The 14,033-nt window shown below is 47.5% G+C and overlaps 1 protein-coding gene across 30 annotated transcripts in view; it reads right to left on the bottom strand.

Annotated features, from left to right (window-relative positions):
• LOC105495610 (zinc finger protein 536) overlaps window positions 1-14,033 on the bottom strand; it is a 491,361-nt gene that overhangs the window by 168,712 nt on the left and 308,616 nt on the right. For 24 of the 30 annotated variants that reach the window (XR_011617373.1, XM_071086002.1, XM_071086012.1 and 21 more), the window contains 2 exons: window positions 8,653-8,805; window positions 2,824-2,908 (listed from right to left, as the gene is read on the bottom strand). The exons of 1 other annotated variant lie outside the window; for it this stretch is intronic. Coding sequence is in view for 28 of the 29 variants with exons in the window: in XM_071086002.1 (XP_070942103.1) it covers window positions 2,824-2,908; window positions 8,653-8,805 (238 nt within the window). In the remaining variant the exon portion in view is untranslated. The remainder of the gene's footprint in view (window positions 1-2,823; window positions 2,909-8,652; window positions 8,806-14,033) is intronic. 5 more of the 30 variants (XM_011765364.3, XM_071086019.1, XM_071086020.1 and 2 more) reach the window with 1 other exon arrangement.

The following is a 14,033-nucleotide window of genomic DNA, read 5'->3' as shown; positions in this document are numbered from 1 at the left end:
AGCACACTTCACAGCCTCCAGGGCACGGTCTATGTCTGCTCTTTCATTTGGCTGGCACAGGCAGATGCTGAGTCTACCTCAGCTGAGAACGGCTTCCCAGCCAAGGTCTCTGCATCTGGATGCACTCTTCTGCCCAAGCTCTCTGGGCTAACTCTAGCAAATCCCAGGCCTCCAGGCATGGCCAGATCCATGCCAAAGGAGCCAGGCGTTGGACCTGCCTAGCCCTGCCCAACCAAGGCTGGACTCTGCCTGAGACTCAGGCCTGCATTGCCTGGGCGGCCCCAAGGTACAGGCAGCCCCAGACCCTGCCAGCAGCTCTGTCTAGTTGATTGATTGGCCACTTAGGCCATAAATGAGTCCCATCTACTGAGGGGATGACTCAGGTTGTCTCCCAAGGTTTCCAGGGGGTCCTGAGCCCTCTGGTGACCTCCATGATGTTTGTGGTTCATTGCTTTGTGTTTATCTGTTATAGGTGCCACACACTCGCATGCAGGCAGAACCAGGCAGATTAGATGAGTATGCAAAACAGCCATTCTCTCCTGGAGCACAGTGTCACTCAACTCTAACCAACTGTGGGCACTACAACCTTTGATTTTCCAAGAAAAGCCTTGGCCAGGCATGGTGGCTCAGGCTTGTAACACAGGGAGACCTCATCTCCACAAAAAATTTAAAAGTTAAGCAGGTGTGGTGGCACACAACTGTGGTCTAAGCTACTTGGGAGGCTGAGGCAGGAGGATCGCTTGAGTCCAGGAGTTGAAGGCTGCAGTGAACTATGATTGCACCACTGCACAACTGCCTGGGTGATAGAGTGAGACCCTGTCTCTAAAATAAAGAAAAGAATAAAAGAAAAGTATCATATCTATGAGATATCTGCGTGCAGTATCTTAATTTTTAAATATTGGTACCTATCTCAAAACTTTTCAAACACTGAAGGGTCACAGAGCTCTATTTTACAGATGGGATCTGGAGCAGGCAGTCATTGTGAAATGTGCAGAAGAGAGCACTTTGCCCACTAAAGGAAGCAGCCACAAACACTGGTAGCCTTCTGCAGGGAAACCTCTCACTATATTTTAAAGAAGTAAGATGTGGGCCCAAACAATGCATTTCTGGAAAGAAGAGTTTTGCTAGAAAAGGCATAATGAAATTAAAAAGCCGCAGTTCATCATTCCAACGGATTAATGAAATTATTGGAACTGCCATACAGTAAGCCAACTTCCCACTGACGTATGGCATGAGATATATATTCAGCTTTAAAATATCATTGATAACCTCTCCCAAGTCACTGTATCATCCATTTTTAGAAATATACGACCAGGTGGTTTAATTAGTTCACCGTACCTATTTTTACATGGTCATGTCTTTTATAATTCTGAGCCTCTACTTTGCTCTTGATATGTAAAAGGAACCCTCACGGTTCCAGGGAGTTATTCTAGAGCTATTTAGAGCAAGTTCCCACCAGCACCTCTCCAAAAATAACAGGTGGATTCATATTATTCTCTTTGGAAACCATTTTAAGGTTTAAGACGTGATTCATGCTTCTAATTTTTTTTTTTTGGTTTTAGTTTTTTGCTAAATCTCCAAAAGTGCTTCACTTTTAAGTTGAGCAACTGAGTATTTTCCTGTATTTGCATCCTCAATTTGATATTTATTTAGTCCTTCTCCATGTCTTTACTTAGTTAACACCAGGAGAGATAAATATGGTGGTGTCTTTGCAGCAAAGCTTCAGTACATTAATATAAATTGTACACTAATTCCCCCAAAGCATATATATGTTGTAAACCTGAAGACTTTTCACACAGCTGCTTATTGCTAAACAGTGCCTTGTCCAGAAGGGGACAATCTGTGTCTCTAATTGCTGTCACTGAAGCCCAGATTCATTATGTGACTTTCCCATTAAAATGTGAGCATTAATTTGTATAATGAAATATCACCCACTGCAGTGTTCATTAGCCATGCCCTACTGTATACAGCACATTGTTAGCTACCTAGAAACTGTAGTTAATTTCACTAATGGATATTTCCCTACTTAGTGTTTGGTAGGAAATTTATACTGTAACATTACCTCTTCAACTTTTAAGGAAATTTAAATTCAATCAATTATTTTCAACAAAAGTTTAGGATGTCATTAAGGCAGGAAAAGCAAGGATCGGGAACCGAGGAGGAATAAACCGGGCTTTTAGTTCATCTTGGAAATAGAAAAATGATGGAATTTTAATTCAAAACAAAAAGAAAAAAAGACTTATCTTCTTTTGGAGATTTTTTTTTTTTTTAATTTTTTCATCATTACTCAGGTGGCTGCTCCCCCACTAATGGCAACAACATGTGCTCTCCTTTTAGAAAAGGAAATGAGAAGAATACCCATTTTAACCGATTCCTTTTTGAAAATATGTGCAAGGTGCTTTTATATTTACTCAGTGTGTGAAAACAGCCTGGTTACCTTACATAGAAGCATCAAAGGTAAGAGACGTAGACACCAGCCATAAGGCACCTGGACGGGGCCGGCTGAAAGTTCCATTTCCACCCATGTTTATCTACCAGCCGCTGCTCGGGAAGCACTTTGAAGATGAAAGGGGGTTTCCACCGTAGCATGAGAAGTTTATCAACTCTGTCATGCTGGAAGTGATTCCACTCCCACCCACACCCACCCCGTTTCCATCCCAGGAGGTCAGAGCGCCTCCACATGCCACAGTGACCAAGCCTCACCACTCCCCTAACCTTGCTGTGCTAGTGGTGAAACCCAAGCACGTGGGGCCAAGGAAGCCTGGCCTAGGGCCAGTCGGGGGGGGGGGGTCAAGGAGGAGCCGGGGTGCACAGTACTTCCCTTTTAAATTCCCTGGAGGCTGCGCCAACACCACTTGTGAGTACAAGTCACTTCTTTCCTTCCTGTTGGGTATGGTGTGGACACACACTGTCAAAGAAATGTTGCATTAATTCCCTAAAACAAGCCAGAAATGCACTCAGAAAAGTAAAAAGTAGCAATACAGTGCAGCGGTGAGGAGAATGAGGTTCTGAATTAGGCAGATCTGATTATAGCTTTTAATCCAATGCTGGGCAACTCCGGGGGGGATAACTTCACGTCTCTGTCTCTGAGGCTCAGCGCCCTCCCCTGCAGCGGGGCAGGGGATGGAGCCTTGGTAGCTGAGGTGCTGTAGGGATGAAGGAGCGAGTTAATGCGCAGTGTCTAGCACAGTGCCTGCATGTGGGCGTGGACAGAACGTGGGAACTACCATCACTGTTACTGTGCTGTTACTCCATCCCCGCGGGCTGAGTTCTGTGTTCAGCCAGTTGCTGTCATGCTTTGTAGTCACAAGGCAAGATAATGCCCAGGTCTCCCTCCCTACACCCGACTGGGCGTGCAGTCCTTTGGGGGCTGCAAAGGAGAACTCCCTCCCATCCACAACCCTCTTTGGTCCTATAGGAAAGGGACAAGAATACAGGTGACGGCCCAGCCAGCATCCAGGGGCTGTGCCGTGAAGACAGCAGCCAGGAGTTGGGGGGTGCCGGGCGTGCCCTTCAGCCCAGTGCTGAGCCCCTCGTGACCGCAGCCTGAGACCCCTGGGAAACCACCACTGACTTCCCCGTGCGGATCCATTCCGACAAAGAGGTTCCCGACTCAGGGCTGGAACATGCGGCACATCAAAACCAGATTAATAAACCACTCGCAGAACTCGAGAGGGGGAAGAAACTAATGAGATTTATTTTTAATTAGTCCCTGAACTTTCATGCCTCCAAGTTTTCGCGAGTGAAGTTGCTTATTACATTTCTCTACAATGGTCATTCCTTGAGACAACAACCCCATCCTGAAAAACCCACACATGGGAGAGCCGCCCTAGGGAACCCAGCCAGGAGTCCCACAGCCATGCAGGGGGTGCTCACCCATCAGGGGGCCAAGCCTCCCCCAGCCTTTCAGGGATCTGTCAGCATCTGCCTGCTTCCTGTGCACACAAAACAGATACATCAGACCCTCCAGAGTACCCCCAGGCACCTGGCTTCCCAAGGTAGGGCGCAGGGAGGGGACGTGGAGGGAAAGAATGGCATGTGCGCATGGAGACCAATCCTGAAATGATTTGCCAACCTCTCAGGAGACTCTGGGGACATGCGCCCTCCCCGTTGCATGTTACAACTAGATGTTTGCTGATGTATCTCTGTGATGGTTAATTTTTGTGTCAATTTGACTGGGCGGCAGGGTGCCCAGATATTTGGTTAAGGATTCTTCTGGGTGTGTCCGTGGGGGTGTTTCTGGATGAGATGAACGTTTGAGTGGGTGGGTTGAGTAAAGAAGGTGGCCCTCTCCAATGTGGGTGCACCTTGTCCAATCCGTTGAAGGCGTGACTAGAACAAAAGGCTGAGCGAGGGGGAGTGCGCTTGCTCTGCCTGGCTGTCTTTCAGCTAGGACATTGGTCTCCTGCATTCCGGCTCAGGCTCAGACTGGAATTTACACCATCAGCTCTTCTGGGTTTCCAGCTCACCAATTACAGATTTTGGATCTTAGGACTTCTCAGCTTCCATAATCACTTGAGCCAATTTCTTATAAATCTCTTGTGTGTTTCTGTGTGTCTCTGTGTGTGTAGCATATCTCCTTTTCTTTCTTTTTTTTTCTTTTCTTTCTTTTCTTTTCTTTCCTTTTATAGAGATGAAGTCTCACTACATGGCCCAGGCTGGTCCTGAACTCCTGGGCTCAAACAATCCTCCCACCCCGGCCTCCCAAAGTACTGGGATTACAGGTATGAGCCACTGTGCCTGGCCATACATACATTTCCTATCGGTGCTGTTTCTCTGGAGAACCCTGACTGATGCAATCTCCTTTCTGAGCCTGCAATAACTGGCTCTGAATTGGAATCACAGACACTGCTGTAGAAGAAAAATTGCCCATATCCAGTGATTGGACCCTAGTCTGCCCAGGGTAATGTTTCCATGAGGAGAGAAGTTCATCCCTCTCTGGGTCAAGCAGCCATCAACGTCTACCCTGCCTGGAGCCAGAGTGAGGCAGCCTCCAGGATCTGATGGCCTTGGGGATTCCCGAGGTCCTGCAGGAGCCTCTCCTTGGTCCCCTGTGGACCTGGCTGAAGCTTAGGGTGCACCAGAAACATCCTAGTGACTCATAGGCTCTCCTGGGCTCCCAGATGTTCAGAGCAACCTGACTGGTGCATCTAGTCAGCACCTCTCCAATAAACAGGTGTAAGGAGAAGAGAAACAGTAATTGAGTTAATGCAGTGGGGAGAAAAAGGAGAGAGGTTTTATCCATTGATGTTACATGATCGAGACTTCCAATAAAGATGCAGTCGGACAGAAAAAATACAGAGAAGGTGCCACCTCATATCCCAATTAAAAATATATTTATTACACGTTGAGTTTTAAAATGTGCTCCTACAGGTCCATTGTTTAAAAACTTCAAAAAGATGGCATTTTGGAGCACATGTATTTTTGTTTCATAATGAGACTGCTGTCCTCTGGCCGTGTCATTTAGAAATACAAAAACTGTATGGTATTTGGAGCAAGGAGAGACATCGGGGCCAAAAGAGAAGGCAGTCAGGGCCTCTCACCAACTTGAGTCCCACATGAAATCACTTATTAACAAATACGTTGATTTTGATTTTTAATTACTTGTGTAATCTACACTTTTACATTGTCCTAATAGATGTTTATTTGGGTGATTTATAACATGTAACACTTTCTGTTCTATTCAAATGCACAAGTGTAAGCATTTTCCAGCTTCTTTGTTCTTAGATAAAAAGGAAATTGATCTTTATCTGGTTACCATTCTGCCTGTTACACAAGGCAAATGCTGCTTCCGAGGGGTGGTGGAGGTGGTGTGATGTTTCCATGGCTTCTTACATTTTCTCTCTGATTCTAGGAAGTTTCCAGAATGCCTCTGTCCATGGCCCTATCTTGTCTCTCTCAATGTCTCTAAAGACTATGCCGAGGTTTGTGAAGTAGTTCAGAAACTTTAGTCTTTCTCAAGCTTGAAAACTGCGAAGAGCAGTAACCATTTGCTCTCTCCCAGGTTCCCCAGAACTTCCGTCAGCCTTGGCCCTAAGTTGCCTGGAAATATTCTGTGGAGTGTCTACTCTTACGTCCAGGGAAGCTGTCGGGGCTTGGGGCGACACGGTTAGCGAAGCCCCTTGTTGAGAGGCACCGCCATTCCTCACTGACTCTTACACTCTGCAAGGCCGACCTCACCCATGGAGAGCCACCACCTGGCTGGGAAACGTGGTCCAGTGTTCTGTATCGACATGAAATACACAAGACAAGCCTGGCCTGGTTTCCACACTCCTGCAGACAGCTTAAGGGTGAGTGCCCTATGGACCACCGCCCGTATCCTGGCAGTCTGCAGGTCCCCGCCCCACCCAACCACCACCACAACCCTGGCTCCAATCTGGGGAGGAAAATGGACATTAGCATCATCTGAGAAAACCACATGTCTGGGCTGACTGCCTTCGAGCCTGGTCACTTTCACCAATTGACGCAGGAATGCCTGGGTCAGCAAATACTTTCTGAGTGCCTACATGGGTCAGGCTCTGTTCTAGGCTGGGGATGCAGCTGGACAAACAGACACAGCCTTTGCTCTCAAGGAGTTCACATTCTAGTGCATGGAGAGAAACAACAACGAAATACAAAGACATGGTGTGTCAGATGCTGTGAGCACTATGGAGAGGTGACACAGGGAAGGAAAGGGGTCTAGAAAGTCCTGGTGGGGTGGGGGTGCACCGCCACGTGGGTGGGCCTCATAGAGAAGAGGGCATCAGAGCCAGACCCTGAAGGGGAAGCAGCAAGCCATGCAAGTATCTGGCAGAGAAGTTCAAAGGGCAAAGACCCTGAGATCAGAATACAAGGCCCCCTCCCTAAACTCCCGGGAAGAGGATCTTCCACTTTGTCTATGCCCAAGAAACCAGCGCTTGCAGCCTGACTGCCAGGCCGTGGTTTCTGATGGGTTCCTGTGTTCCCTGGGGAAGGGACCACTTTCCCTACAGCCCTTGACTCCTCCGTGCCACCTTGAACAATGCAGGGAAGACAGGAGGAGTCACTCACTTATTTGAGCATTTCTTCTGTCATTCAATCTTTCAAATAAATTCATCTGCCCCTACCGGGTGTAAGATGCCCTTGCAGACCCTGGGGTTATAGAAATGAGAGCAATTCAAAAGATGGACAATATTGCCACCTGTGCAAATCTTAGACACTGCTTGGTGGGAGACAAATAAACGATGAACCCCAACAGGGTTATTTCTGAAACTGTTAAGTTTATAAAGAAGATAATGCAGGGGATGTGAGGGCTGTTTTAGGTGGGGTAGTCAGGGTCAGCCTCTCTGATTAGATCCCAGTGAAGCTAAGTCTCCAGAGATCACCTGCAGGAAGATTCCAGGTGGAGGGAGGGGCAGAAACACAGGTCCTGCAGCTGGAACAGGCATTCTGCATTGGAGGAACGGGAGGAAGGCAGACGCTGTTTCAGAAAGGTGCCAAGGATGAAGAAGGGGGCAGGATGGGGCCAGGGGCAAGGCATGGGCAGGTGGCATGAGGCCGTTTGGGAGAGTAGTGGGACCTGGAGGACCGTTTTAAAAGACACCTCTTTGGCCTGAGATGACTCCAAGGGAGGCATGCAGGATGAGCAGGGCCAGTGACTCAGCCCATGGCCGCCTGTGCCCATCTGTCCTCAGGCTTCCCTCAGTGTCAGGGAGATTTGTGGGGACCAGGTGAGGCTCCAGGTGAGGGGTTTCTTGTCTCCCCCAACGCGATGCCCACACGGCCCACATGCACTCAATATTCCTGTGCAACCCACAGCCTTATTGATTCCTTGGGAAATAAACCACAATTATTTTTGAAAATAGATGGCATATTTGTCTAGCCTCTGAAGCAGCTCATACTCCAATAGATAAAGTGTCAGGAGGAAAATCAAAGAAAATGGAAGTGTCCATATCTCCGATAGATTTTTTTTTTATATTGGCAATGTGCAAGCAACAAGCAGAAAAGCTAAAAAGGATGATGACTACGGGACACAGAGAACTCCCTGTTGCCAGCCAGTCCTCGGCCGGTATGATGCCGAGACATGAGAAACCGCCAAAGGGGTGCAGCAGCCACTTGCCCCCCTTTGCCTAAGAGCATCTCAATCTCTCCTTTGAGGAGACACAGGGAAGAGTCACTTTTCCTCCACGCCACATGGAGTGATGGAGATTGACTCCAGCTGCCCTGTCCCAGGTCTGGGCAAGCAACGCAGGCCGGCCTAAGCCTATTCTACCTGGCTGCTTGGAGAAGTGGCTTCACTCCCTTCTACACTTAGGAAGGTTTGAGCTGAGACCCCATCACTGACACCTGGGAGACTGGTTCATACAGGGGCGTGGGGAGGGACCCCTTCAATACAGCAGAAGGAAACCATTAGCAAAATGCCCTAGAGGCTCAGACGTGACCCAGTTATCCCAGGCTGGGACCACCCGAGTCTACATTTACGAGTCCCTGCGTCATTTGCGAGGTGAATGTTAGTTAAGGGACGAATCAGGAAATGAGGGCCGCTTATGATCCACACAGTGGCGGCTAGACAGGCCCAGGGAGAACCTTCCAGACTTAGTGACCCACACAGTTGTGGACCTGGGCCAGAAAGCAGGCAGGACAGGGCCTCCTCCTCCTCTGGGCTGTGCCCCTGGATGCACTCAGACTTCTCACCTGTGTGTATCCTCAGGTGCACCTTAAGGTGATGGGATGTCCGGAAAGTTTTCCCACAGTACGGGCAGTCCTTCATGGCCGAGCCCAGGCTTCTGTCGCGAAGCAGCGCCGGTTGCTGGACGCCGGCGGATCTCCCAGCCTCCTCGCCAATGTCTGCAGCGAAGGAGAAACGTTCTCACATCACTTCAGCACATGTCAGGAGTTGTTCGCACCAAAACTGCTAACACCACACAAAGTTAAACATGTCAATACTACACCTGTCTATTTCATTCTTTAAATCTGACAGAATGCTGACAATTCATGTATTTTCTTGTTATTCTCTTAAATTATTTCATCTTTCCTATCATCATTTTAAGCAGCATATGGTACCTTTATATTGAACTGAATTAAACAAGAAAAGAAACAGCTGTGTCAGCAGCTGGTTTGATTTCTTCTTTTGCTTAGTTCCTATTAAATATTTTTTTTCAAAAGTTTAAAAATGTTGGTGTTTGTTGAATCTGATTAATTTATAATATGGACTCACTGTAGAGTTCACTATAAGACTGAAATCATATTTGCATTATAGCAAGCAACAAATTAAAAAAAAATGTGTGTCAGCTGAGTCCCTAAGACATGCAGACATATGGCTATTTTGGGACAGGAAAGAAAATTATCCAAAACTGATCATTTCTTCCTTGTAGAGTCTTGTATCCATCACTGGCTGGTGTAATCTCATGAAAGGGAGAAGAAAAAGTATGGAAATGTGATTCCACAATTAGCCCATGATAAACATATAGTGACATATTCAAAGTCATATGCAGAGACTCAGCTGCAAAACTCCCATAAACTTACAGCACTGCAGACACATCTTTTTGCAGTGACTTGAGAACTTCCTCTGTCAAGTATCGATACAAATTTTCCTTCCTGCTGTTATTTGTTATGTAACCCAAACCATTAGAAAACGGAATAAAATTTACATATGGCTGCCTTCTGCAAAGAAATTGTGGGACATAATAGTAAATAAAACTGAAAAAATGTCTAATGGTTGGAGGATATGTTATTGCAACCCCCGAGGCCTGACATCACACTACCAAAGAGATGACAATTGGGAACTCAAGGAGGAGAAGCAAGAGAACCTTCTCTGGGCTCACTTTTCTTCCACAGTCGTGGACCTCCCCGCAGAGCAGGAGTCTGAAGGCCTGGCCCAGAATCTAAGCTCCTGAGGATAGTGGAGTCCTCACCGTAGCTTCCAGCCCACCCTCTAGGCCTCACGGTAAATCCCACGAGGAGAACAAGGGAACATTCTGGGGTAATGAGATCTGCGAGTTCTGCAGAGATTAATAAATAAGATCTGTGCCTTCCAAGCAATGGAAAATGCAAACTCTTTTTACGTCTCAACGTCTGTTCCTGGTGTTCTCTGCTAATAGCCAAAAAAGGGACAGACTTGTAGACCATAAGAAAGATGAAGGCCAACACATTCAATTCTTTTTTTTTTTTTTTTTTTTTTGGAGACAGCGTCTCATTTTGTCACCCAGGCTGGAGTGCAGTGGCACAATCATAGCTCACTGCAACCTCAAACTCCTGGGCACAAGTGATCCTCCTGCTTCAGCTTCCCAAGTAGCTGGGATTACAGGTGCAGGCCACCATGCCTCGTTAAGTTTCTATTTTTTGTACAGACAGGGTCTTGCTTTGTTGCCCAGGCTGGTCTTGAACTCCTGGCCTCAAGCAATCTTTCCATCTCAGCCTCCCAAAGAGCTAGGATTATAGGCATGAGCCACTACACCAGGTCTCACACATTTAATTCTTATTTGAGTATTGACTCTAAGCAACTGTGGAAACCCTTGGCTTGGAGCATTCTCTCTGCAGTTGGATTGTGTACGACCGTATCATCACCTGGGCAAAGTTATTTATATTTGAAATCTCACTTCAATCTTATTCTCCCCAACTCTTCTAACCATCATTGGAGAGCTATTCAAAGGGTATAATTACCTAGCTTTTTTTCTTATAATTTTGCACAAGTAGGAAGTTAGGCTCATCCACATCTAGAACTCAAAGTCACTCCACCAAGCCCTAGATTGTGGTTGCCCAAATAAATGTGGAAAGGCCCCCAAAGACGGCTGATTGATCAGGGCAAACAGGCACAAGAGAGTGTTGCAAAGTCACCATCAGACAAATGCTCTACATACAGTCACAGTGGCTCTATGTCCTGCAGGTTGAGTCTACCAGGAGCTGCTGCCAGAGGGAGTGATGACCAGATGTCATTTCCAGCCAACCACACCCTAGCTTTAGACAGTGGGAAGGCCATCTCCTTCTACCTCTCTCCCGCTCCCACACACCCCAACCCTGAGCATGCTGCATTTGCCCTCCCGGCCTCCCTCAGCTTCCCTTTTGCTGGGATCATGAAGGTCAGTTTCAAACAATGATAAGCCTGATTAAAATTCTGCCCAAGTGCTCCTGGCAACATAGTCGAGATAGCCAATTTAAGTTAGGAGGCCAATCACTGTTGATTGGAATTATAAGCAGGACTTAGGTGTCCTGGATGTTGGCTTCAGGATGCAGGTAGGCAGGGGCAGGTTTCAGAAGTGTAATTCTTGGGCCGGGCACGGTGGCTCATGTCTGTAATTCCAACACTTTGGGAGGCTGAGACAGGTGGATCATTTGAGATCAGGAGTTCAAGACTAGCCTGGCCAACAGGGTGAAATCCCGTCCCTACTAAATAGACAAAAGCTAGCCAGGTGGTCGTGGTATGTGTCTGTAATCCCAGCTACTCGGGAGGCTGAAGCAGGAGAATCACTTGAGCCTGGGAGCTTGGGAGGTTGTGATGAGCTGAGATTGCACCACTATACTCCAGCCTGGGCAACAAACAAACAAAAAATGTGTAATTCCTGCAGAGTCGCCTGTGGCATGATCTGGACCTTCCCTAAAGCTTCTTCCAGAGGAGTCCGCCAGAGAGCAGTAGCAAGGAACCGCTATGGAATAAAGCTGCAGGAGAATGTCCTCATGTTCTCACTTACAAGGGGGAACTAAGCACTGGGTACCCAAGGACACAAAGGTGGGGACAATAGACACTGGAGGCCAGGTGTGGTGGTGCACACCTGTAATCCCAGCACTTTGGGACGCTGAGGTGGGCAGATCACTTGAGATCAGGAGTTCCAGACCAGCCTGGGCAACATGGCAAAACCATGGCAAAACTAAAAATACAAAAATTAGCTGGGTGTGGTGGTGCATGCCTGTAGTCCCAGCTATTGGGGAGGCTGAGGCACAAGAATCACTTGAACCTGGGAGGTCAAGGCTGCAGTGAGCCGGGATCACGCCACTGCATTCCAGCCTGGGTGACACAGCAAGATCCTGTCTCAAAAAATATATATGGACACTGGGGATTCCAAAGGCAGGGGAGGTAGGGAGGGGGGCAAGGTTGAAAAATTGCCTATTGACCACTGTGCTTACTACTTGCACAGCGAGATCATTAGAAGCTCAAACCTCAGCATCACGCAATATACTCGTGCCACACACCTGCACATGTACCCCTGAATCTTCCAAAAAAAAAAAAAATCACAAAAAAGAAGACACTGCAGGAGAAATGAGGGAGGGCATATTTCTCCTGGAGCTTTTGGGAAGGACTTGCCCAGGCCACATTACAGATAAAAATAGCAATACGGCCGCTCTGCACTGTGAACATTTTGCAGAACATGAGGATGAGCCCTGCCTCATTATACATCACTCTAAGTGACGGCCTGTATCTGTTTTCCTTTTATCTTTCTATCTTGGATATGTGTGGCCCAATAAAAAGAATAAATTTGTAAGATAAACAGTTTTCTTTGCAGATTTAAGAGTCTAATTTTTACTTCACAAAGAAAAGGGTTTTTTTTTTTTTTTTTTTTTGGAGGGCCAGAAGGCCTATGGCGTTTACGCTTAGATTAATCCTTCTGGAAAATCATGCTGAGAGGAGATGAAGGGCAATTGTGGGTGGTCCCAGGAAGTGTCCAGAGAGGCTGAAAGCCAAGCGCAGTGAAGGCTGGGGGGTGAGTGCTGGTGGGACACCCGCAGGGCACTGTGTGTGAGCTGCAGCCTGTGCCAGGATGGGTGCTAGTGAGGATGTGTGTGCTGAACTCGGCCCAGCCCCAGCAAGAACCCAAGAGTGTCGTTCAGAGGGGAAGGTGCGGCTGCTCTCGAATTCCTTCTCTACCCCAAGTATAAAAGCACTGGCATCTGCCCCTCTGCAAACTGCAGGATGGAGTCCCATCGCTTTGCCTGGCACCCCATACCGTCAGGTGGAGAAAGCAGTCACTGGTTTATGTTGCAGACAGACCAGCCCTTCCCCAGACACTCCAGGAAGCAGGCAGTAGAAAGACAGAGGTATTGGCTGGGCATGGTGGCTCACATCTGTAATTCCAGCAATTTTGGAGGCCGAGGCCGGTGGATCATCTGAGGTCAGGAGTTTGAGACCAGCCTGGCCAACATGGTAAAACGCCGTTTCTACTAAAAATACAAAAATTAGCCAGGCGTGGTGGTGCGCGCCTGTAATCCCAGGTACTCAGGAGGCTGAGGCAGAAGAATCACTTGAACCTGGGAGGCAGAGGATGAAGTGAGCCGAGATCATACTGCTGCACTCCAGCCTGGGGGACAAGAGCAAAACTCCATCTCAAAAACAAAAACAAAAACAAAAAACAAAAAAGAGAGAGAGGTATTACAAATATTGCATCTGTGATCCTTTGTTAAACCTTTCGTGCATTGGTTTGAGATTTTTTTTTTTTTCCTTTCCTCCTATCCGACACTTTCTCTAATGTGCTGGGTAGACTGAAGGCAGACATGTGGACAGAGGTCAGCCTCAACTCTGCCATCTGTTCCTCCCTGCTCATCTGTGAAAGGACAGACCCCTGCCAGCTCCTAGAGACTGAGATGTCCCTAGAGGGGACCTTTGGCTGCAGGCGGGGAGGCCCTCTCTTTCCTAACGCACCCTCAGCCTGGGTGTGCTCTGGGCTCCCACGTGATGGAGAAACAGCTGAGAAACAGCTCCTGTGACCCCTGTTTATTTTCTTGACCCCACTGAATAATATGGGATTATTTCTTCAGAAGTGGGTGCCTTGCAGGGGTACAACAAATAATATTCCAGACAGACACAGGCCATATTTGCAACCCTCCTAGACTGTAGCCAAGGGCAAATGCGTTGAAATAGGCATCAAAAGCTCTGCCAGCTTTCTCCTCTGCCCATGCCTACAAGCTGAAAGTGACTTGCTAAAGAAAAAGGAGGTGGATCCAAGTTTTTTAAAGGTATGTTACCAGGAACAAGGAGACATCATGCAACAGGCCTTCCTAATTTTGTCTTCTCAAGGTCAGCAATGTTGTCTACAAGCCCATTTGCTTGTTCTTATCCTCCGAGTCTACGGCAAGGTTGGCCTCGA

Source organism: Macaca nemestrina, chromosome 20 (genome assembly GCF_043159975.1).
Source record: "Macaca nemestrina isolate mMacNem1 chromosome 20, mMacNem.hap1, whole genome shotgun sequence".
Taxonomy (NCBI): domain Eukaryota; kingdom Metazoa; phylum Chordata; class Mammalia; order Primates; family Cercopithecidae; genus Macaca; species Macaca nemestrina.
The sequence above is the reverse complement of the archived record's forward strand: the minus strand, read 5'-3'. Positions and strand labels throughout refer to the sequence as shown.